Source organism: Nycticebus coucang, chromosome 18, assembly GCF_027406575.1.
Source record: "Nycticebus coucang isolate mNycCou1 chromosome 18, mNycCou1.pri, whole genome shotgun sequence".
Classification (NCBI taxonomy): Eukaryota; Metazoa; Chordata; class Mammalia; order Primates; family Lorisidae; genus Nycticebus; species Nycticebus coucang.
The window spans coordinates 44417011-44441989 of record NC_069797.1 but is presented as its reverse complement, the minus strand read 5'-3'; the positions used below and the strand labels follow the sequence as shown (position 1 = coordinate 44441989).

General features: G+C 53.3%; 1 protein-coding gene across 4 annotated transcripts in view; it reads right to left on the bottom strand.

Moving 5' to 3' along the window:
- Positions 1-5264: 5264 nt before the first annotated feature.
- CUEDC1 (CUE domain containing 1) overlaps positions 5265-24979 on the bottom strand; it is an 87102-nt gene continuing 67387 nt past the window's right edge. For all 4 annotated transcript variants that reach the window (XM_053567674.1, XM_053567673.1, XM_053567672.1 and 1 more), the window contains 10 exons: positions 24223-24844; positions 20516-20643; positions 15471-15597; positions 14574-14766; positions 13540-13623; positions 11677-11748; positions 10723-10816; positions 9655-9713; positions 8747-8817; positions 5265-6732 (listed from right to left, as the gene is read on the bottom strand). In XM_053567674.1, the coding sequence (XP_053423649.1) occupies positions 8750-8817; positions 9655-9713; positions 10723-10816; positions 11677-11748; positions 13540-13623; positions 14574-14766; positions 15471-15597; positions 20516-20643; positions 24223-24561 (1164 nt within the window). In that variant the 5' untranslated portion in view covers positions 24562-24844 and the 3' untranslated portion in view covers positions 5265-6732; positions 8747-8749. The remainder of the gene's footprint in view (positions 6733-8746; positions 8818-9654; positions 9714-10722; positions 10817-11676; positions 11749-13539; positions 13624-14573; positions 14767-15470; positions 15598-20515; positions 20644-24222; positions 24845-24979) is intronic.

Here is a 24979-nt window from a genome sequence, read left to right as displayed (position 1 = left end):
CCTGGCTCCCTCCTTAGTCAGTCCTGGCATATAAAGTCACAGCTCTTGCAGGAGCTCTTCACACAGCTCTCTCCAGTCATCACCCCTCCCTTGCCCCTTCAGGCCTAGACACAATCAACAAACTGTCCCTCTTTCTTACTAGCCATGGGTCTAGGCCATCGCCTGTGGCTTCCCTATGCTCTGCCCACAGCTTTGTAAGTGGTGCCCTTATTTAAACAGTACCACAAAGGTTGTCAGACAAAGAGGAAGCACATCCCCAATAGTGGAACAGCTTTGATAAGTGAAAATCCCGGCATATTGGTGAAATCACGAACACTGCTACTCACCTATGGCAGAGAGCCAGGATGAGGGAGCAGTTCGTTTAGAAGGGGGAAAGCAAAAGAATGTATTCAATAGCCAATATAAGAAATGTAGGTCTACTGAGTCTCAGGACAAGCTTGTAGAGCAGGAGGGCAGGCTTCCAGGAGGAGGCAGAGAGCTTTCTCTTCCTTCAGGGGCTTGGGCTGTGCTGCCTCTCCTGGCAAGAACTCTCCTTTGGACACCCTGCTAGGCTTCCTGTCAAGAGTCAGTTCAGTGGGGAAGCTTTCCAGCCCCCCAGAGAGTGAGTACCCCGACCTGCTCTCTCCCTTCAGGAGCCTGTGTCTGTCTTTCACAGCCCCCTTTGTGTTACAACTCTGTTTATTTGTCTGCGTCTGTCTAACTCACCCTCTTTGAGGACAGGAACTAGACTCTTCCCTCCACACCCAGCCTACTGCTTGGCCCTGAGCTAGTTGGCTCTTAAAAGTTTTCCAGTGAACAACATGGGTGAATAAAGCCAAGTCAGGACAAATGAGGATTCTGTGATCTCAGCCCTCCCTCTGCTGCTTGCCCACATCTGACCCTCCCTCCCTTCTAGACCCAGATTTCCTTTGAGGTCTTCCCCAGGTCCACTGATAGGGAGAACACTATGGTTGAATGAAAGTAATTCCCCACCCCACCATGCACAGAGCACCCTGTTTCTACTTCCGGCTGTCCTCTGTGCCTTACTGATGGATAGTTCTGTTTTACAATCCTCTGAGCCTCAGCTTGGCCTTCTGTAAAATGGGGTAAAACTTCAAACAGTGGCTGGTATATGAATACAAGTGATAATGATAATAATTTCTGATTACTCCATGCGTAAGAGCACCAATGTCCTACAATTAGATCCCACCTAATAATATGCAAGCCATTTTTACATGGCTTCCCACGCAAACTAAACAGGGGCTTGCTCCCCAAGGTGAACCCAGTTCTGGAAGAGGTAAAATAAATACTTTATGTCCACATGCCCTGGGAGCTCTGTAACACCATGGCCAAGGACACAATGTACTTCAAATGTATCATTGAAATGAAGGCCAGTTGGAATCAGTCTGTGGGGTTTTGCCAGCCACCAAAGATGAGACCCCTTGAAGGCAGACATTTTGTGGCTGGTGAGGGAAGTCAGAGCACCTTGATCTTCAGTGTGCGCGTGAAGTGTGTACACACAATCCTGAGGATTGTGGAAAATGTGGTCTGTCTCCAACTGGTCTGAGTGTGCATCTCCATTTCTAACAAGTGCCCAGGTTCGTGCCAATGCTGCTAGTCTGGCACTGGAAGTCCACATCGCCTGGATTTGCTTGGGACTTCCCCGGTTTGAATAGTCAGCATTTGGGGAAACCAGGACAGTTGGTCACTGTATCCACAGATCACACTTTGAATAGCAAGGTCATATAGCAAAGAGGCTTGTGCTGAATTGTACTGAGCTTCACACCTCCTCACCCCAGAGTTCCTGGAATAATCCTCTTGGCCTGATTAAGAATTGTGACTCTTGGGCAGCGTCTGTGGCTCAGTGGGCAGGGCGCTGGCCCCTTATACCGAGGGTGGTGGGTTCAAACCCAGTCCTGGCCAAACTGCAACAAAAAATAGCCGGGCGTTGTGGCGGGCGCCTGTAATCCCAGCTACTGCAGAGGCTGAGGCAAGAGAATCGCTTAAGCCCAGGAATTGGAGGTTGCTGTGAGCTGTGTGATGTCACAGGACTCTACTGTGGGCAATAAAGTAAAACTGTCTCTACAAAAAAAAAAAAAAAGAATTGTGACTCTTTACTCTCCAGAAAGGACACCCAACTCCAGGCCTCAGCTCTCCAGGCAAGATAGATGCTGGTTTTGGGGGGCCTGAAACTTATATAATCTTAGTGACTCTTTTAAGAAAAAAGTAAAAGTATCTTTGTCTTGCAAATGCTACAAAACATATGAGCACGTGAACAGAGTAAATTCTCTTCTGTTTGGCCTCAGGCCAAACAGGTGCTCACGTTTTCCTTCTGGGGAAATGGTGCTAGGTCTCTAAGTGGCCAGCGACTGCCACTTCTGCAAGATGACCGCCAGGTGGCAGTAGATACACACAGCCCCCCCTTTCAGCCGCCCCCTCCCTCACCAGGTCACCAGAAATTTCCAACTCTTCCTCCAGCTGGCACAGCCCGCTAATCCAACAAATTAATCTATGCTGTGATAATGGCCATAAGGAGTTCATGTGCTTCTCTCTCAATAGCATATTTGCCATTTAATGGAAAGGCTAAGAGATTGTTTTTAAAACCAGATAAAGCATTCTAATGGGAGGACTTCCAGTACTCTGTTGGATCACAGAACGGATCACTCTGGAGATGTTTTTGAGCAAGAGGGTCCTTTTTGTGCTCCATAAATTGAATCGGCGTGGGAGTCCTGGGGTTATCACCCACCCAACCCCCTCCCCACCTCCGACATACAGCTTAGTGTTTAGATACCAGCTTCAAATCCAGGTCCTACCACTGACTGAGGGTAGATACAGAGTCAGGACTTCAACATCTCTGTGCCTCAGTTTCCTGATTTGTGTGTGAAATGGAAGTAATGATACTGATTTCATAGAATTGTTGGGAGATTTAGGTAAAATAATGGATGTAAAAGACCCATTACATGGATGTAAAGAAGTGTCTGGCACAAGATAAGCCCTTGATAAAGAGCTACCATCTTCATCATCCCACACCGTGCTTGCCTCTTTTGTTTCAATTCTCTTGTTTTTCCCCAAATCCCATCCCCTACCCCCAGCCAGGTGCTTCAAGAGAACAGAGGGAGGGTTGAGACCCCAGTATGATAATAACTAGGCCAGTTCCTTATAGGAACAGCATTTTCCAGACCCATAATCTCTTTTCAAGTTGGAGCTGAGCCCTCGGGTCACCAAAGCATAAAAGGGGAGAGAGCACAAGCTGGATGAGACTCCAGATATCCTGAGTCAGCATTTTTGCAGAAGCTATAATAAAGCTGTATTATTTTGTGGACACAGGAGCCCAGCATCAGCAGATGAGAGTAGTGTGTGAGGGTAGATGGCTGGGACAATCATCTGGTCTAGACTGTCCCTGCTCCCAGGTCCTACAGCCACCTTCAGCTGGAGTCAAGGGCTCATTGTCAAACAGAGGCTTCATATTCTTCACTTTTTGTCAGACCTGAGAAGCTTTCTCCCTCTTTTTCTCTCTCTGGTTGTAATTGCCTTCTGCCCCATCTATACTAACAAGCAAAAGGGTGTATGGTTGTCTTCACTGCATATTAGAACTACCTGAGATTTTGCAATCTGACTCTCAGGCTAAAACCCCAACCCAATTAAGTCAGAATCTCTGGGAAGTATGAGAACCCTTGTTCTAGAACAGTGTTCCTCAAGTTTTAATGTGCATACAAGTCACCTGAAGAATTGTTAAAATACACCTTCTGATTCAGTAGGTCTGGGGCAGAGCCAGAGCTGTGTTTCCAACAAGCTCCCAGAAAATAGCTGATGATGCTACTCCCCAGACCAAACTTGGAGCAGGGAAGTTGTGGAACTGCGGTGCTCAAACTTGAACATGTACAAGATTCAGCTGGAGGGATTGTTAAAATGTACCCAGGTTCAGGTTCCGTAGAGTCGGAAAGAGGACTGAATATTTGCATTTCTAACAATCTCCCAGGTGATGGTGACAATGATGGTACACAGAGCACTCACAGGGTACGCAGGGGCGTAGAGCAGGCACTCCAGGTTTTAGAATCAGGCAGCTCTGGGCCCCCTATTCTGGCTTCATGATGTCCTAGCTCTGTGATCTTGAATAAAATACTTAACCTCTCTGAACAGTCATCCCTAAGTGGCTGATATTGGGGGAGATCAATTGGGCCAATATGAAACACCTAACAGTCTGCCTGGTCTGCTGTCCTCAAACTTGGCTGCAAATTTGAATTACCTAGGGAGCTTTTAAAAAAAAAAAAAAACAATGGTTGATGTGATTGGCCTGGGCTACTGAGCACCAGAATTGTTTTTTAAAACTACTTGATTTTTCTTGTTTTACTTTTCTTTCTAGTTTTCTTTAAAACGACTTTGCAACTTTCTTTAAAACTGGCTTTCTAGTTTTCTTTAAAACTACTTGATAATTCTGTGCAATCAGTACTAGCTACTGGTGTAGCACCATGGGAGAACTAGGGTTGGAGGATCACTTTATTGATCCCTAATGGAGCATCATCAACTATGCCATGAACGTCACTTTACAAGCCCACCTGGGTCTGACCGGGGCTGGTGCCCTACGCTGGAGGAGGGGAGTGGAGGGACAGTTGTTGTTTGTCAGTTGTTGTTTCTCAGGGGCCACTGAGCGTGGTGGAAGAAGGGCAGCCTTGGCCCAGTGACCCGAGCCCAGAAACCCTTTGGCTCAACACAAGGAAGAATTTTTTAACTTTGAGAACTGCCCTGTCTGGAAATGGTACCAGCTTTCTCTTTAGGCAGGGAGTTCTCTGTCCTTACAGTGGGAGGTAGTGTCCCTGAGCTGGAGAGAAGGGGAAGTCAGAGACAGGAGAACTGGAAGCTCTCTTCTGAGAGATTCCTCAGACTTTACAGTCTGAGATTACAATTTCCTGCAGCCTGCAGTTGAGCCTTTATCCAGAAGCTGTTTATTTAGGGAGGTGACCATCCAGTTTTCCCAACAGACTGGCTTTCCCCATGGTGTTTCCTTTGCCTAGAGACAGACAAGCAGTTCACTTTCCTGGGGCAAACAGGAAGGCGACAGTGCTAGACAGGCTGGCAAGTCAGCAAGGTTGTCATGTAAACAGCAGGTGTCATTTTGTGAGTGTATCAGAGAGGGCCGCGCTCTTTTGGCTCTAGATTGGCTGCGGGCTAATGGGTGCGGCCAGTGGATGCGACTACGCGGGGCTCCAGGGGCCAAATCCTGCCCCAGGCGAGAAAGGAGAACGAGGGAGGGGTCCAGCCCGTGCCGCCCACCACATCAGAGCACCAAGAGAACACCAAGTCTTTATTACAGGAATTCCTATGAAACAGCTCCAAGAAAAAACCCACACACAGGAGGGGAATTTTAACAAAGCAACACACACAGACGTGAGGCTGGGGCTCCCCCGCCTTGCGCCGGGGAGGCGCGATCGGGGCCACGGCCCCCTCTGGAGCTCGGGCGGGAGGCCCGGGGGGCTCCTTGGGGACCTCTCCCTCCCTCCACCGACCACAGCCTGGCCGCGGGGAGCAGCGGAGGGCCAGCGTCCCCAGCCCCGCGCGCGCTTCCAAACTTGGTCGCGCTCCGCGGCGGCGGCGCGTCCCGGCTCTGGGGAGTTGGGGCGGGGACAAGAGGGGGCAGACGAGGTGAGGTCACCGCCTCGCCTGCACCACGGCCTCACTCACTCGGGGCCACCGGGGCCTCGCCAGGGCCGATCCCACTCCCAAGCCCAGCCGGCTGCCCAGCCCTCGGGCAGGGCCCGCGCGCTCCCAGGCGAGGGCGGGGCCGAGAGGCGCAGCGGCCTCCTCGCCCTTGGCAGTGGTTGGTGCCGGGTTAGTGTTCGTAGAGTCGGAGGAGTTTTCCTCCTCAGAGCACCTCGCTCTTCAAAGGGCACCCAGCAAGCCCTTCTGCTCCAGGCACTCCCACCCAAGCGGACAGCCCCCTCTCCTTGCTCTCGCGCCCTCCACCTTCCCCAAGGGTTACTCCAGAACCCGCCGCTGCCACCCTGTAGGTCGGCTTGACTTCCAGTCCAGCTGGGAGCAGGAGTCCCTGTGGGCCCACACTGTGGCATTACTCCGGAACTGGCTTTATCCTCTGCCAAACTAAAAATCCTGCCTAGCCCAACTCCTCCAGCTCTGGGGTGACCACCCGCCCCATCCCTGCCGGGTGAAGAAGAGGCTGCAGGGGCCAGGCAGCCCTGACAGAGGGTGCTCGTAAGGGCCCTGGGATCTCCACGGGCACTGTGGGTAGGGGGTGTGCGGAGAGTCGGCAGCAGGGGGTTGGGGGGAGGCCAAGGTGCAGGAGGCCAGGGAGAGAATGGGGGCTGGGGGGGCGGGCAGAGTCTGCAGCAGGAGAGATGGGGAAGGGGGCGGAGACCAGAGCATCTGGTAGGGGTCATCTTGCCCTTTCCCATACTCTTAACTTTCTGCCAGTTTTCTGGATTTCTTTTTCAGAAGAGGGGTCATTTCCCTGCATTTCCGCTCATTGCCCATAGGGAAGCTTGACTACGAAAGGGGCTGTGATTGGCTGCTGCCTCTAGTTCCAGATCCTTCCTCTGATCTCGCAGGATGGCAACTCTGAAGCTGTAAGTCCCAAGGAAAATGGCAGTGACTGTGCTGGACTGTGGCCGGAAGACCACTAGGCCTTAGATCTCAAGCACCATCTCTCTGGCTGCAGCTGGGCCCTTCAGATGGGGGCCAGTGTTGCTCTCTGGCTGCCCCCATGGGGTCACGTCATCTCCGGAGAGGAGCTGCTGGCACCTGGCAAGGGAAAGGGAGGGGAGAGGTCTTTTTCAGAGGAGCCCAGTGGTCTTTCCTGGTCACTGGTTCCTGGAGAGACAGTTTGGAGCAGAAGCTACAAAGACAGGAGCTTTCTCCTTTCTCCAGAGACACTAGATCAGCCTTGGAACTCTGCATCATCTCCCTCATCCAAACTCCTCAAAATGCTCCAACTTGCAGAGCTTCAGGGGCTCTGGCAGCTGAAGATGGGGGGGGGGTGGAATTCCAGGGAGCAGCAGCTGTAGATGACAGTGCCTGGCCCATTCTGATACCCTGGGAGTTCAGAAGAGCTAGACACGGGTATGTGTAGGGGTAGAAAAGTAAACGGGCTAGAATTTGGTAGGTCCCAGACATCAGGCTGAGGAATTCTGAAGACTTTCCTCAGAAGACCCATTCAGGGAGCAGGGGAGAAATGGAACTGAAGTGGCATTCAGGTGATGGGATGAACAGAGTCGGGGCTATTGCTCAGGTTATGGGCAGTATAGGGAGGAGAAATGAAATAGCAGTCAGGAGCAGACACCGTCTGGCTCCCAGAGAGCTGACATCCAAGCCTGGAAGGATAATCTGGGTGCAGCTAGGGACACGAAGCCCATCTGGAAATAACCGTGATGGAGATTCAGATGCTGGAGCCAACAGCACAGTACTGAGGGTGGTGGTGTTGCCAGAGAGTGGGGAATGAGGAGGCCTGGAAGAGGGTCAAGGGCAGAGCAATAAGGGAAAACCGGTATTTAGGAAGGGAGAGGAGCCACAGGCTTCCTGGGCCACAGGAGTGGAGGGAGAGGCATTTGGGAAAGAATGTAGGCATCAGTGGGAAGAGCACCAGGAGATGTGGCCTAGGAGGGGGCCTGGCGCTGGTAGGTGACCTCCCGGAGTCCATCTGGGGTGGTGGCCAGGGCTGCCAGCCTGCAACAGATGAAGGAGTACGCCGAGGAAGATGCTGGGGACCCTTAGTTTTTAAGGGGTGGCGAGGAGGAGGATGTAAACTTGAGGAAGGAGCTGAAAAGGAAAGCTAGAAGTCCTAGGGGGGAATAAATGATGAGCAAGTTTCCAATCACAGGGTGGCTTTGGAATCACAGGACAGGACCTGTTTTCCCCGGGGACCAGTGGGAAGAAGGAAGTGGGAGACAGCAGCAACATGGATTGGGGGCAGGGCTATTTCCCTTCCAGGCTCTATCTGGGCATTGCAGGGCAGGGGAGGAGGAAGCTGAGGAGAATGGGAGGGGCTGGGAGGGCTGTGGCAGGGGGGCTGCCCAGGTGGAGAGGCACATGCATTTACTCCTTCCTGGTTTATCTCGCCTGTACATGACCTTCCTGAGGTCCACACTTGCAACACTGTCAGCTCAAGGAAGTCTTGTAGATGCTGCCCACTGGGGCCAAACTAGCAGCTGGGGAAGGGTGAGCAGGCTGCCTCTAGTTAGGCAGAGGGTGCTAAAAGATGGACAAGTATGACAAGTCCTGCAGGAGGCATCTGCATTCTGTTTCTCCCCTGGAGAGGGTACACAGGGAGACAGGAGGATAAAAAAATAGCCTGGGGCCCCAGAGCTCCAGTCAGAAACAGATGTGGCAGGTCCCAGGCCACCCACTCCAAGCAGGGGGCTGCAGGGGGTAAGTGTGCACATGTCTGTATTGAGGCCACCTCAATTTTTGTTAAATTGCCTTTTCACTGTGCTGCATGTGTCCCGGACTGTCTTCTCAACTGGGACATTAACTATTCAAGGTCAAAGCTGATTTTTGTTTTCCTGTTCTTAGCACCTGTCATAAGCAGGTATGGTTTATCTTTTGTCAAATGAAATGAATAAATAAAAGACATACAAAGGTCTAGTTCCCATGCAGAAGCTCATTTCTCTGCCACAACTATGACAGAGGAGACCCAGGACGTACACTACCCAGCTGTTTGAGCCTAGCACCTCTGGACACCTTGGAAGACATGTGGGCTATGGAGGTGGCAGGTCCTGACCATGGCCAGTCCCAAGGCAGCTATGTGTCCAGGCCTTACCTCTTACTGTCCTTCTCGCAGAGCTTCCTCCACCTTGGGGGTCTCCTGTCGCCTTCCACGGAAGTCTTCATCTGAAAAGCAAAGGGTAGCTGCCTCATCCTTCACCCTGCAGGGTCCTGCTTAGGCATGTCCCCCAAACTGAGCAAGAGAGCTAACCCCTTCATCTGGGCACAGGCTGATTTCCAAGTAGGGGAAGCACAGATGTGGTGAGAGAGGCAGCTGACCTAGCTCCATCACTGAGCTCTGAGATCTTGGACAAGTTCTTCCCTCTTCTTTGGGGCTCAGTTTCCTTGACTATAAACTGGGATGGGAAAGTTGGACTATCTAGATAAGCTCTGAGCACCTTCTTGTCCTTGGCTTCTAGATGTCTCCTGACCCTCAAAGGTTCCCTCTTGCTCTGAGGATTGGTGTTCAGCTGTGGGCCTGGCAGGGTCTGAAGCAGAGTCTTCTGGCTCACGTGGCCTTTGGAAGGGACTGAGTGAAAGCTAAAGTCTCTGGGCCCACAGACCGCCACAGAGTGGGGAGAAGACTTCAAAGAGAGAAGCCTTGCTAAGCACACAGTTCTCAAGTTGACACCCCCCATGGGGATAAGTAAGCCTGTCTCCCCCCTCTTACAACCCAGAGAATAGCCCCCAGAGATGGTACCTGGCACTCTGTGTTGCTGGTAGAGATCTAGGTGGAAGGGGGACTAGAAGCCCCTTTCAGGGGTCACGGGAAGGGAGAAGCAATGTGGACCAAGAAGGGAGGATCCAGTTTTGGGGGTCACCTTCCCACCAGCCCACAACATGTGCCCAGGTTGAATGCTCCCTCCCCAACAGGTTGGGTCCCCCTATGAAACACCCAGAACCCCTCTGGGAGGGTCATTGATTATAGGCAAGTTGGAGATGAAGATTCCCCTCCTATCTCACCGCAAGTGTGGCCCTCCACATCATCCAGGAGATTGGCTGTGGACGCGGCAGCCCCTAGCCTGCCAGGCTGTTCAGGAAAACTGTCCCAGGGATGGGTCAGCACTGCCCTAGTCCTGCCAGTTCCCTGCCTCACCCCTGGAAACTCAGCAGGCAACCAGCACACACACCTGATCCCCAGGACTACCTCTGCTAGCTCCCCCTCCAACTTCTTTTTTCCAGACAGAGTTGCCTGGGCTAGAGTGCAGTGGCCTCAGCCTAGCTCACAGCAACATCATTGCTCTGTGGCTTGAACTCCTGGGTTCAAGTGATCCTCTTGCCTCAGCCTCCTGAATAGCTGGGACTACAGGTACCCACCACAACAGCTGGCTAATTTTTCACTTTTTAGTACATATAGGGTCTCCCTTTGCTCAGGCTGGTCTCAAACTCCTGAGCTCAAAGGATCTTCCTGCCTCGGCCTCCCAGTGTCCAGGGATGAGCCCCTGTGCCCAGCCTGCCAGCTCCTTCTTGGTGTCAGCAATGCAGCCAGGCCCTGACACTCTTGCCCCACTCCCATCTCTGGGGACAGAAGTGATTCTCTCCTTGCTCCCTTTGGCTATTCAGCTTCTAATATCCTAGGCCCTGTTTGCCAAGCACAGATGGGAGTTCAGGTGGAAACGTGGAGAACCGTATTTCTACTCAAGGAACTGAAAATGAGAAGGCAAGACCAATATGCTTGAAATAAGAAGGATCTGTATGCCAAGTTCAACTGGAAAAATCGGGACCGGTCTGCTGATTCTGATGGAAGAACCAATTTTTCTCCCAAGATGCAGATTACCCCAGACCAAAAAAGAAAAAATTTATAGGACAACTTTAAGCCTGCAGAAGAACAGGAACTGTAGCCCTGCGCCCTAGGCCTGGTTCTTGGTTGGCACCAAGAAATGGGCAGTGGGCTGCTGGCCTGGCTCATGGGAGGCAGGGGAGGCCATCGACTCCTGGCAGAGGTCACAGCTGCAGGGAGTCCAGGGGGGGTCTTGCTCAGTGACTCTTGGTTTCTATCTCCCCCACCCAGTGCCAGGCTGGAAAGGATACGACTGATGCTTCAACAAGTGTCTTCTCTTTGACTTCCTCATTTTGGTCTTCTCAGAGAAGGCTCGGGCAAGTTCAAACAGCTTCCTTCTAGTGGCTGGGGGCAGAGAGACCTGTGAGTCATTGTCTTGGCAGGAGACCAGGTGGCCTTCCCCCAGGTATAGGGAGGCCAAGGGAGGAGCAACCCACCCCCACCCGGTAGGGGAGAGGATAAGGCCAGGGTGGGAGCTGGAGAGGGGGAGGTGATAGGAACTGTAGACAAGGATGCCACCCTGGGAGCCAGGCTGCCATCCCAGATCGGCCTGCAGGGGCAGCACAGGCCACCGCGAGCCAGACCTAGGGACAGCCGGCAGCCCAAGATCCGGGTATTCCTTCCCCAGCTGCAATAGACTGCAATGCATCTCAGCTTTCTTTTCCGCTGCCACTGCCTTCCGGGCCCTCCCCTAGCCAGAGTTGGTCCTGGGATCCGCATGGCTAATTTGAGATTTTTCCCTGAAATGGAGCCTGCCTGTACAGTGGTGGGTCAGTGTGGTGGGGAGGTGAGGGAGAGGGAAAGGGGGCATTCAGGGTTGGCAGGACTTTGTGGAAAGAGGTCCTTCGACCCCCCCCAGAGTGTGGGCTTAGCAAGGGCCTCTCCAGGCAGTCAGGCCCAGCCAAGCAAGCCTCCTCCAGCCACAGAAAACACGAATCCTACAGTCAGGGTGAGGACATGTGCAGAACGTTTCTCTGCAGACAGCTGGCTCAAGAGGATTTAAAACTTAATTTGTATCCAGACTCAGCGGCAGAGGGAAGTGAGGTAGGAAGGCTGAGGAAACCAGCCTACGATTAGAAAGTCATTTCGGTTCACCAGGAGTCAGCTACATTAAAGATTCTGGGTGGTTCCCTCCCTCTGTGAGCCCACAGGCCCTGTCTCAGAAGAGCTGCAGAGGGAAGGGGGGGGGCGTGGGCTGGACTCACACTTTCCCATGTGTTTCAGCTTGTCCCTGAATAAGGCATCTTCAGACACCGCGGGGTTGGCGTCACCAGTTCCTGGAAGGAGGAGACACCAGCTGAGGGCCAGCTAGAGAGGGAGAGCAGCTGCCCACAGGGCTTTTTCAGCTCCATCAAAGGGCAGGCTTCTTCCCTTACCGAGAGGGAATTTAAGACAAGGGGGTACATGCAGGGTTCTCGGAGCACTTCTTCCCCTTCGTGGGCCTCAGTTTCGTCCTCTGAAAAAATAGGAACCATCTCCTGGTCTACTGTACGCACAGAAAGCTGGCTCCCAGGAGGTCCCAACTCCCCACTTCTCTGACCAACTGTACAGTTCAAGAAGTCATGTCAGTAGCTTGACATCAGCTGTGATGGGTACCTTTTCACTGCAGAGGTTACCAGGTGCCGCACCCAGAGTTGGATGATAAACATTCACCAGCACACTGGGGCCTGCCTGCACCTGACAGACTGTCGGGGTGATGCCACAGAGCTGCCATTGGCCTGAGGCTAGTCCCTTCTCTTTCTTCCATTCCTCCCTCCCAGGCATAGGGTTTCTGGCTAGTCAAACAGCGAGTAGGAACGAGAATGGGGCTAGACCTAGTGTCAGAACCCAGCTGGCAGTCTCCCAGCTCAGTCAGCACCCACTTGTGTCTCCCAGTGCCTTCCTAAAGCCCCTGTTCTCCATCCTGCAACTTGGCTAATCCCCAGTCACCTTGCCTGCTAAGTCCCCTCTGAGTCATTCTGATCCATCTCAGCAGCCCTGGTGTCTCTAGTTAATTCAGGATCAAGGACAAGAAGCTCCAGTTAAAACTCCCAGATGCGCATCTGGTGGGGCCTAAGCTGCCAGCCTGTTGCTTATGAATCAGTTTCACAGGATTTTCTCCCTTTGAGCTGGGGGTCAGCTGAGCTCTTTCTGACACTCCCCCCCTCCCCCGCATCTCCTGTCCCCTCCACTGCACCCTGTAAGGGCTGAGCTCTTTCTGCACCACCTGCCTTCTCCTACACCCTCCACCACACCCTATAAAGGCTGCTGCAGGTAAGAGCCTCTGAGTCTTCCTCTGAGGCAGGCAGGCAGCTTATGTGTGGCAGGGCTGCTGTTCACACACAGGCACAGAGTCCAAGTATGGCATGTGGAACCAGGGACTCATGTTCCCAGCTCTGGCTCAGGCCTCTGGTCCATGCTTCCCAATAGCCCCTGCTCTTCCTCCAGCCATGAGGGCCCCTGAGCAGAGGGGCTTGGCCATCCTTTGAGGCAATACTCACTTCTCACCACCATGTACACAAAGTTTGAAATTTCTCTTCCTCTAAGAGAAGGGCCTAGCAGATGGCAGATATTCCCCACTATTGAATGAATGAGTGAGCTCTCCCAGGTTAATCCTGCCCTCCTTCTCTCCATGCATTTGCTATAATCCAACAAGATATCCTTAGCTTTGCTGGTCTGCCCTCCCTGTTTCTTAGACATATCTTCTTTTATGTTCCCCCAGGACAGAGACCAAGCCTTATAAATCTCTGAGTCCTTTCTGCATCTGCTCCCCATCACAGGATGCTGCATGGTACAGGGTGTGCTCCAAGCACAGGTTGGGACTCAGCCAGGCTGTGTTAGCCAATCACAGCTGTGGTCTCAGAGACCCCACAGCCTCTGGATTGGTAAGAACCCAAGGCTGCTAAGTGGAACAGCCACCTCCATGGTGGGTGTGGAGGTGAGGGCAGAAGCGGCCCCTCCAGCCTGCTGAGGAGGCCCAGGCCTCAGCCTCAGTGTATTTCCTCACTCTACCCCCAAACTCCAAATACACAATGTTGGGTTGTAACCCCTATGGCCTCCAGGCTCCTCTTCCGGGAAGTCCAGGTTACCTGGCACAGGAGAGGGAAAGCTGAGGTCATTTCCGACAGCCACACTGCTGGACCTGGATTTCTGGGACTCGTATTTCAATCGATCTGGAAAAGGACCACATTCTTGGGTCAGGGAAGTTAGCTTCTAGGCCCCCAGGGGCAGCCTGGGCTGAAACACAGGAGGTTGTTGGAGGCTGAACCCCCAGAATCACACATGAGCACACAAAGGCACACAAAATATGTGTGTACACAATGTCTACTGGCTCTCAAAGAGCCATTAATAACTTAGAAAATACTGCCTGAATGCCCCCTGGAATGTTAGAATGTCAGAATTAGGAGGACCCCAAGAGATCACAGGGTCAAAATTCCCTAATTTAAAAGGAGAGGCCCTGAGACCTCCAGCACCTTTTCTGCAGAGCCAGGGCCAGCCTTGGGCCTCCTCCATCTCAGGCCAACATTCTCCCTGCATGATCTGCACCTCCCCCACCAACACACCATCAGTTGTGCTCACACACATACAAGCCCTCACCCTGTGACTGTCACAGCAATGGACCTTTGCCTCCTCCAGCCCAAACACACTTCTACCCTGGAGGGGATAGGCAGCCAGGCTGGGGAGAAGGGTCTTCCACCCAAAGACAGTCCAAATACCTCCAAATCTTGAGATCCCCTACTCTGAGATCCTCCTCTCAGGGAGTCTCTCCTGCTTTGGACCCAGCTGCTGTGTTCCTGGGGCTCCAAACACAACACACCTCTCTAGGACTAGGGCTCTATTATTCTTGTTGCCCCTTGCCAAGGGGCCAGTGGCTGACACAGAGCAGATGTGTGAAGGGAAAGAGAGGGCCTAAGAGGGCACGCCCCTCTCGCTCTGAGTCCTGAGGTGACTGACCCAGGTCCCTGTAGGCAGAATTGTCAGGCTCCCACAGGATAACATGGTAGGAGCTGCACCTCAGTCAGACAGTGAAAACCTGGCACCCTCTGAGTCGTGAGGCCAAGACCAGTACCACCTCCCTTCTCTAGCCAGGGAGAAGTGGCCCCAGCACTGGCACCTAGCCCACCTCTCTCCAGGGCGAGGAGGAAGTCGCGGTTCCGCTGCAGCTCCTTCATGAACTCCTCGTTCTGCAGGAAGAGCGCGATCCTCTCGTCCTCCAGGTACTGCTTCCAGCGGCTCTCCTGGTCTCGGGGCCCAGGCCCAGCCATGGCAGGCAGGCCTCCCTCTCCACTCACAGGCTTGGGGCCCCCGGGGTTACCCTGAAGAGGGTAGCAAGTAGTGAATGCCTACTTACAAGGGCATGTGTGGCACAATCATCCACATACATCTGGGTGTCCACATGTCTTTTCCCAGGGTCCTCTGGCCCCACCCCATAGCCCACATCTCCTAATGGGCCAGCCCAAATTCCCCAGGTCAGAGCCCTCTCTGTTAGTGAAACGGGAAAAGGACATTCCCCCCCCCCACTAGGGACTATCTTGTACCTTCATCTATAACTTGAATAGTCCTGACAAGGGATTTGCAAACCACTCACCAGCCTATTCATGCATTCCCAAAGGTGACCTTCCCTATACCAGCTGCTGCAGGGTGAGCCTGCTCCTAGGTACAGTCCCCTTGGGGCATGCCAACATCTGGGGAAAGGTCCTAGCCCTTTCCCAAGGGAAATAAGGGGGTACCCTGGCCCACCGCCATTGGCTACCCCATGCCCACCTCTCTCTAGCCTGAGGTGATGGCTATAGCAGTAACCCACCCCAGGCTACCACCTCCTCTGAACAGAACAGGAAACCTCCAGGCCCAGACAGGAAGTGAGGCTTGTGGTTCAGCAGTTCTTTCCTTATAAACCCAGAACAACAGAAATAGCTCAGCTTGAAAATCAGGAAGTGTAATTGATGGGCACAAACTGTGTGGGCAGAGAGAGATGCTGGACATGCAGGTGGGAGGGGAGGGTGTAGGCGACCCCTGTTACCTGCATGCTGTCCAGCTGCTGGGGCAGGATGCGGAGAAAATCCTCGGGGAGGTTGCCCAGCAGTGGTGGGTTCCAGTTCCGATAGCGCCTCTGGCTTGGAGGGGGTCCAGAGCCTAGGACATCAATCCTGTGGGGTGGGAGGGAATCGTCAAGCCTGTCCCCTAGCCTCCTGTGGCAGGAGGACCCTGCTCAGAGCTTCCCCGGGCTCCAGAGCAAAGGCCCATCTCCCTGGCTCATCGCTGGAGACCGTTCTCCATCAGCCTCACCCAAATCCCCAGTCACTGCCCTCCCATCACTATAGCCCTCACAGCTCTCTGGACCTAGACAGCTGTGGATTGAGATGTATATGTTTATGAATGTCCTCTAAGGACAGCAGGGATCCTGTCCTTTCATGTTTACACACTTATCCCTAGCACAGCACCAAGCTCCTGGCTGCTGAGTAGCAGGTATGGCCCAAAGGCACCTCCATGCAGTGCCTGCACCTTGTTTTGCTGGGCAGGGAGCACATGGGGATGGACTCCAGGATCCCTAGAGAGAGTAAAGTAGGTCTGGGCTCCAGTTCTGTCTCAGCCAGCAGGTGACACCATCCTAGGTGAGACTGTTTCCTCATCTAGAAACTTCTATCTCCCTGCCAAGGTGCTCAGGAGACCCTTAAGGCTATGTATTGAACAATATTCTGGAAAGGCTTATGGAGAGACGAGCCTGGAAGGGATCTCATTCAGAGGGCGCACAGGGGCCGCCCTTCCTAGGCCAGGTGAGGGGCTCTATGCTGCGGCAGAGATCAACAGCCAGGCCCTGGAGAGAGGGAGCGAGGGAGCCAGGGAGCAGGCCATGCCCTCCCTAACCCCCAGGCTACTGCCCTGCCCCTGGGAGGGCAGCCCAGAACCCAGCTAGGAGCTCCCCACAGCTCTGAGGTGGCCACGGTAGCCTGCAGCGTGGCAGCCGCAGGACACGTGTTCTGCTGAATCAGGGAAATGACACACTGAGAAGGCAGCTCAGAGCCCATGGTGGGGGCCCTGCTCACTACGGGCCTGGCTTTGATTTGGTCTCTAGCTCCAGGAATCCCGCCCGCCCCCTCACTGGAGGGAAGCTTTTCCGGGCTGCAGCTGACTATGGAAATAACTTCCTTTCCTTTTCTATTTTGGGCGGGTGGCTGGGCGGGGGCGAGGGGAAGGGGCGGGGGTGGAGCAGACGGGATAACCAGCTGCTCAGAGCATGGTGGGAGCTCGGCGCTGCAGACGGGAGCCAAGGGAACTCCACGCCTGGTCCACCCTCTCGCTGCGCAGACATGGCAGAATGAACGGTCTGGGACTCCCCAGTTCTTTCTCCATCACTCTTGCCACCTTTTGTCATTGCTAAAGGCTTCGTTTTTCTCCAGATGCCTGAAAGGCAGGTTAGGGGATGCCCCATCTCTCAGGGACTGGCAGACCACCCTGGGCCACAGTGGTGAGAAATCTTTCCAGGGGCACTGCCCTTCCTGGGGTCTCAGGGTCCTTTATTTGGGACATGGGTGCCCACCCCCAACTTAACCACACTTCAGAACCACCTGGGGAAACAGCAGAGGAAGAGCTCCAGTGTCGTATTTGGACCCCCCTAGTGACTGAGCCACCTAAGTGGGGGCAGAGGCCCCTGCTCGGCCTGCTGTTCCCTGGTCCCCCCTCCCCTGCCCTCAGCCTTGGCACTGGTGGAGATGAAGTCAGCCCACAGCTGCAGGATCTGGGGCCTGAGCACAGGCAGCCCAGGCAACTCCACTGTGGTTAGAAAGGAATGTCAGAAATGAGCTGAGAGGCAAATAAAAAACTTCCAAGGCTGTAATTTCAACAGAAAGACAGCAGGTGGCCTGTACTGAGGGCTCCCCTGGGTTTCAGAGACTGTCTTTCAGACAGATGGGGGGTGGGGGATAACAGGAAGGGGGAGGGGAAGGAGAAAGAAGACTGGGAGGGGTAGAGACCCTCTACCCCTAGATCCCGAAACAGGAACTTCAAGCCCCATCAGCCCCCCCCTTACTCACGGAATATCAGACCTGACAGAGAAGGATCAAGCAGGATTTTTGGTAGACTGGACATGGAGGTCCACATGGGGTCAGGCCCTGTCCCAGACACACAGATCATCAGGCAAAAATCCAGTGCCAGAGATCCTGGCATTCCAAGCATGCTCTCCAGGGATGGGCCTGACTCTCTGTGCCGCTGCAGGGCAGTGTCCCGGCTCTCACACATCTGAAGACACTTGGGCACCCCAGTGCCTGGAGGTAACAGAAGGAGGCCGGACCCCAGCCCCACTCATCTCTGACCTCCCTTGGCAGAGGGAAAATCCGAAAACACTGACCCGATCATGGCACTCTCCAGCCTAAACCTCTTAGATGCTCTCTGCCGGTGGGGCGGCCACAAGGACTCCGCAGTCATCTTGCCCCTCCAGCCTCACTCAACTTTTTAATACTTGGAGGAATTCCCCAGATGGTCCCCTCTTCCCTGCTTCCACGCCTTTGCATGTGCTGTTTTCTTTGCCTGAATGCCTTCTTGTCCTCTGCCTTCCCAGACTAATGCCAGTGTGGCCTTCAGGTCACAGCTTGGACATCAGTTCTTCCAGGCAGGCTTCCTCACCACTGTGCCCACAGTTTCCCAAGACTGATCTCCCTGTGGGGAGTGGAGTGGAACAAGACAGTGCTGTATTCATCTCTGCATCACACACAGTTAGCAGGTACAGGTGACTTAGTAAATGCTGGAAATGAATGACCTGGATGGAGAGACTGGACGAGGCCCTGGAGATGGCCTGGGGGGAAACATAAGCCTCATGCAGCCATCCTAGGGCAAAGGGATGCCTCTCTTCTGAACATTGGCCTCTGGGGAAAGCCTCATCACCGGCCTCAAAGTTCAAACTTAGAGCTGAACTCTGAGGCCAGCCAGTGCAGCCGGGGGCAGGAAGAAGCAGAAAACCACTGACTATAAGTCAGTCCAGACCTGGCTCTGTGCTAAGTGCTCACCACTCAACACCTCATTCATTCCTCATACCTGTGCTTAGGTGGAAATGAGTATTCCCATTTCAGATGAGGTAAATGGAGCTCAGAAAGGCCACAGAGCAGAGGTGCCTGAAGAATTGGAAGTTAGGCAGCTGAAGGAATGGGGTGAGCAGAGCAGTCTGCTTCTGTCTGACTCCTTGACTCAAATTCTCCTCAATGCCTGCCCTCCCAGCCCAGCAGAGCCTTCATTTCCTGAGTCAGGACCCTGAGTCCAAAGTCTACAGAGTCTGAAGAAAGCCTTCTGAGCTCTGGTCTAGTGTTCAAGTCACCTTGCCTCCAAAGGGAGATCCTATCACTGGGTTGCACTGCCCCTGCCCCTGGCCCTACCCTACCCACATCAGGCTGAGTACCCAGCCACAGTAGAGAGGGAGGACATGGCCAGGTCACCCCTGCCACTTTTATATTGGAATTCTTAGCCAGGAGCAGTGGCACCTGTAGACCCAGCTATTTGGAAGGCTAAGATGAGAAGATGTCTTAAGCCAAGAAGTTCAAGTCCACACTAGGCAGCACAGTAAGACAGAGATCCAGTCTCTGTTAAAGAATGAACACACACACACACACACACACACTTACACAGGGGGATTCTTTTTCTCACAGACTTGGTTTTCCCTTCTGAAAAATAGGTAGAACCATTCTGCCTCACAGAAACTAAACTTTTTGATAAAAGCATCTTGGGATATTAAAAACAAATGTCAAATGAAAATCACTTAGTTCTGTGCTCTGTGGCCCATCCAGGGTGCAAGTGTCACCTAGATCTCACCCAGACCCACCCCAGTATCTCCTGGTACCGCTTGTGACAAAGACCCTGGCTCTGCTGCTGTCCCTGACTCAAAACACTCCCCTCTCCCAGTACTCCTCCCGACCCCAGTAACTTTCTAGGACTCGACCTACTCCCTCAGCTGCAATTACAGAGATTTTTCTCACGAGGGAGGTGACAGGGCACAGCAGTGAAGAGTGATTAGCTTTCAAGTCACAATGACCTGGATTCGAATTCCAGCTCTTAGTCTTGGGGAAGCCATGAGACCTCCGGAAGCTCAATTTCCTTATCCATAAAATAGGGATGGTGACAACAGTGCCCCCTCACCTTTAAATGTGATAATATAGGTAAAGAACCTTCTCAGTGTCTGGCATTCGAAGGGTACTCTGTAGGAAGACAGAGTTCTCCACCACCACTGCTTGGGGGCTCCCAAGACCCCCAGAAGGGAGAATCCACTGGGGCAAGGGCCCTGTCCCATCACCTCCCCAACTCCTCCCCACCCCAGGCCTGAATCATTCTAAGGAGCAGCAGTTCTAGAACAAAAAGGCAACACCTTGGCTCCCAGCAGCCCCGACACAAACATGGGGCCCAGGAAGACAAGCCTCTCAGAGATATATCGAATTCTATTGGCAGCCATCTTCATTTTACACTTTCAAATTATAGTTTCTAACTTGCAAGAAGTTTCCATGGACCTTACAATCTATTCCCCTGTCTCTAGTCATCAAACTATCCCCCCAAAGAGACTTGGTCCCATTGCTTAAAAATTCCCACAACATCCCTAGTCCAAGAATGCAAATAGCCATTCCATCAGATAACTATCTGGGAGTAATGGGTTAAGAAGGATTTTGAGGTTCTGGCTTGACTCAGTGGGAAGGACCACAGTGATTAATTAGTAGTATTTGCCATAGGCTTGGGATGGCATGGGTCAGCACACATTCCATGTATTCGTCACTCCTACTCTAGCATTGCCCTTGATTATAAGCTCCCAGAAAGTAGAGGCTGAGCCTTGTTTAATTCTGTGTCCCATATAGCACGGGACATACCATCTAGCTTAGAGAGGGAATTTAGCAAATGTTTGCTCTTGCAACCCTTACATCTTGAAAGTTTTTTTCTGGTATCTAGCTGAAATGTTTCTTGTTGCGGTTGAAGCCTGATCTTGGTGAAATAATACACTGAGGGGTCCAGCCAAGCTTCCCACTGTATTTATATACAACCCCAACCTCTGGTCCCCTTTCCTGCTACTCTGTGCTCTGAGATAAGATCAATTCTCACCGGGGAGGTGGCGTGGGGGGAGCCAGAGGGTAAGGTCGGTCAAACATGTGCATGTGGTAGGCTGGTGGGGAGTACACAGGCGGGGGCTCTTCATCGGAGCTATCAGGTTCCAAAGTCCTTTCCAAGATCTATATCAGAGACAACAAAGAAAGAAATATTAATAGTCCGTCTTCAAATTTAAATAACATTCAGACAAAAACAAGTGTGGGCGAGGACATGTAATGAAGGAACTCTGTGCCTTGCTGCTGGGAGTATAAATTGATGGAATCACCACTTTGGACAACTGTTTGGCCTTCTCTGCTAAAGCTAAACACTTGGCTAGCTCTGACCCCACAGTTCCAGCATACTGGACAGACATGAAAGTGCATGTCCCCAAAAGAACGTTCATAGCAGCATTATCCATCCAAGAAAGCTTCAAAACCAGGCAAAACAAACACACAGTGATGGAGTCAGAACAGTGTACCCAGTGTGGGGCAGGTAGGGGCGTAACGGGGCTCCTGGTGCTACTGATGGTGTTTCTCCATCTGGTGCAGATAACGTGGTGTATCATGCTTGAAACTTCACTGAGCTGCACACTGGTGATTCACACACTCCCCTGTACACGTGCTATTCTTTGATGATAACATCATCCAAAGTACTGCCACATTTATTATCTCATCTTAACCTCAAACAACCTGGCACAGTAAGATATGGATCATTACCCCCGTTTTTATAAATGAGGAAACTGAAACCTAGGCTAAGTGACACGGCAAAAGCCACACACTTCTTAGAACCGAGTCTTTAGCTTGGACCACAAGAATCCCCCGTTCAGGTCCAATGACTGCACACCAGATTGGACTCTCAGGGCAGACACTGGCAAGGAGAGTGCCCAGGATGGCCGTTCTTTCTCCAGGACTCTCTTCATCCAGGAGCTGTGAAGAGGGGCAGGGAGAGGCCACAGTTGGGCAAAAAATGGGGTTCCTGCTACACAGACTGACTCCTCTCAGAGGTCTACAGAAGAGTTGGGGCAGCCATACATCCCAACCTAGCCTCCATCATACCCCCTTCCCACAACTCTGTTTCCATCTCCTCTAAGACCAAAGAATATGGGAAGGGCTCAGAGGTTGTGCATCAGTCCCAGAGTCCCCAGGCCCCCAAGTGAGTTTGCAGAAGTCACCGCTAAAGCTGTCTCTGCAAGTCTAGGCTGGGCCTGGCTCAATGGCACATCTCTGCTGAGGCCAGCCATGCCCAGCACACACAGGGCCTCATAGGGACACCCTGTGGGTGGGCAAGTGAGCCTGCACATGTAAGCCCTTGCACACACATACACACACATACACACACACACTGCAATACTCTGCTGCACACACAGCCAGCCTGACCCTAGGAGGCCTCCTGCCCTGGAATGCACTAACGTTCTTTCCTTTGATGCAGAAAGTATTTAAACATTTAAACAGATGCTTCTGCAGGAAAAGAAGAATGTAGCTGCTTGGTGGGCCACTGCTCTGCTTACCCCAAATTTCCACAAGAAATAAAAAATGAGAGAGAACAGTGTAGGCTTCTGTTACTGGCAAATCTCTGGTGCCTAGTGCAGGACAGTGGCCTAGTACAGAGAAGGTACTACTGTCCCCCAGCCCACTTGTTTCCCGGACCCCCCTGCTCTGAGAGCCAGGGTTCCAGCCTAGGGCCTGGAAACTAAGAGTGGCCAGCCTTGGTGGCCACCTGGCCCATTCCTTCTGAGGCTGGATGAGGAGAGCTCAAAAGGAACTATTCCTACTGCTTGGGTTTCTGCTGACCACAGCCAGCAGCAATCAGCCCCCAGACTCAGGGTGATCAGGCCTCGGCAGCCACACCAAGAGGCCCTCTCCTGCTCCTCAGGACAGCCTCCTGGGCCCGCAAAACCAGACATTCCTCAGAGGCTCCTGGAGAGGACGAGGGAAGCACAGAGGAGGCAGGCAGCTGGCCAGGCAAGCTCCAGAAGGGCAGAGTCCCGGGGACCTAACCCCAGCTACCTCCCTGCCTCTCTCCTTTCTCCTCCCACCCTTGCCAGCCACAAAGAGGCTGTTCTTCTGGCTCTAAAGATGCTGAAGTTTTCAGCTCTATAGCCTTCTGGCTTAATTCACTGTGGGTGATGGATGCCTGCCAGGTGCTGGGGGGTGGGGGTGGGGGCGGGCGGGCGCAGGATCTTGGCCATTTATCTGACAGGAGACATTTCTCTGTGGCAAGGATACCCCTCAGGCCAGCCCACCATCCATCAGCCCCCAGAGAGGGGCTTTCTCCAGTCAGCAGTTATTGTCATTCCAGCTGCTGCTCATAAATTTTCCAAAGCAAGTTCCGCTGGCTCAGGAACTGCCTGCCAATGCGCCCAGGCAGAGCTCCAAGGGTGGGGGGTTGGGGAAACAGTCAAGGGAGGGAAGAGGTGTGAGAAGAGGCTGGATTTGGAAAGCACGATTCTTAGAAAAACAGAAGTGCACACACAGCTTAGGCCTACCCAGGGGGTGAAGCTTTGCAGAGGCTCACAGCACTGTGGGTGCCATGCACAAAGGAGGAAATACTGTCTTACCTGCCACACTGTCAGAACAGGGAGACTTAGAAAGGGCCAGAGCTTGCCAAGAACTTCCTTTACAGCTCACACTTATTGGATGTACACTTGACCCTCAAACAACATGGGTTTGAACTACGAAGTTTCACTTAACATTTTCTTCTGCTTCTGCCATCCTTTTTTTTTTTTTTTGTAGAGACAGAGTCTCACTTTATCGCCCTCGGTAGAGTGCCATGGCATCACACAGCTCACAGCAACCTCCAACTCCTGGGCTTAAGCGATTCTCTTGCCTCAGCCTCCCGCCACAACGCCCAGCTATTTTTTGGTTGGAGTTCAGCCAGGGCCGGGTTTGAACCCGCCACCCTCGGTATATGGGGCCGGCACCTTACCAACTGAGCCACAGGCGCCACCCTGCTTCTGCCATCCTTAACACAGGCCTTGACCCCTCTCCCTCCTCCTTAGCCTACTCAATGTAAAGATGCTGAGGATGAAGACCTTTATGAAGACACGCTTCTACTTAATGAATAGTAAATATCTCTCCCTTATGATTTTCTTAATAACATTTTCTCTTCTGCAGCTTACTTTATCATATAATAATAGGGTTGGGCACTGTGGCTCATGCCTGTAATCCTAGCACTCTGGGAGGCTGAGGTGAGTGGATTGCCTGAGCTCAGGAGTTGAAGACCAGCCTGAGCCAGAGGGAGACCTCATCTCTAAAGAAAAAAAAAAAAAGCTGGGCATTGTGAAGGGCGCCTATAGTCCCAGCTACTCAGAGGCTGGGGGGAGAGGATTGCTTGACCCCAAGAGTTTGAGGTTGCTGTGAGTTATAATGCCATAGCACTCTACTGAGGGTGACAAAGTGAGTCTCTGTCTCAAAAGAAAAAAAGTACACACAAGACAACTCCAGACCTGGAAGCAGGATTCAGTATGTTGGGGTGGGGCCCAGGCATCTGTATTTTTAACAAGGTCTCTGTTCTGATGACCCCTGGCTTAGCGTCTAGTACCATGCCTGGCACCTCTGAGTGGGTGCTCGAGATTTGTTGAATGACTGCCTGATGGTACATTACCCCCAGAGGATGTAAGGTTGCTTGCTAATTAGAACCCAGACAGGGGAGTAACCCAGGTCCTCTAAGAGGTCCAAACGGCGGTTGGAGCAGGTGATGAATTATTGGGGCGGTGCCCCTACCTCAGGGGGGATGCTGCCCTCAGAGTCGGAGCTGTCCTCACAGACGCTGCCGCCACCCCCCTCCAGGTTCATCTGCAGCAGCTGGTCGATGGTGGCATCCACCGCGCCGCTGTTGGCGCGCAGCACGCACTCGATGATGTCGTAATCCATGCTGGGGAACATGGTCTTGAAGTCGTCCATGGCCTGGTTGAACTCCAGGCGGCGCACCTGGCGGGCCGGCCGGCTGTTGTTGAGCTCCTGCGGGGCAGCAGCGGCCGCGCCGCCCCCGGGCCCAGCCCCGCGCGCCCCGGCCGTGCCGCCCCCGCCGCCGCTGCTGCTCCGGCGGAACAAGCTGGTCATTTTGCGTAACCTCTTGGGGAAAATGTTTCCAGTCAGCCGCGAAGCCCCTTCCCCAGGGTCCCTCCACCGCCTTGTGGCGCTTCCGCCCTCAGGGCGGCCAGGCGGGACCGGGCTGCTGGGGGCTCCTGGTTGGTCAGGAGACCACGAGCGCGGGGCCCCAGGTGGCCCTCTGGGAGCGGTCCTCGCGGGGCGGCGGCATGCGGGCCGAGGCCGGGCTGCGTCTGGACGGCCGGTCAGCCACACCCCTGGGGCATCCTGGTGTCTGCTCCACGGACGGTCCCACCTGAAACCCAGAAGGACACGAGAGTCAGGGCCAGGGCAAACGTGCGTTCACGGTGGTAGCTAGGGGTTATTTAGAATGAGGGCAGGGAGGGGCGACCCCTACCCCGCCCAGGAGACATCTGCTTCTTTCTGCTTT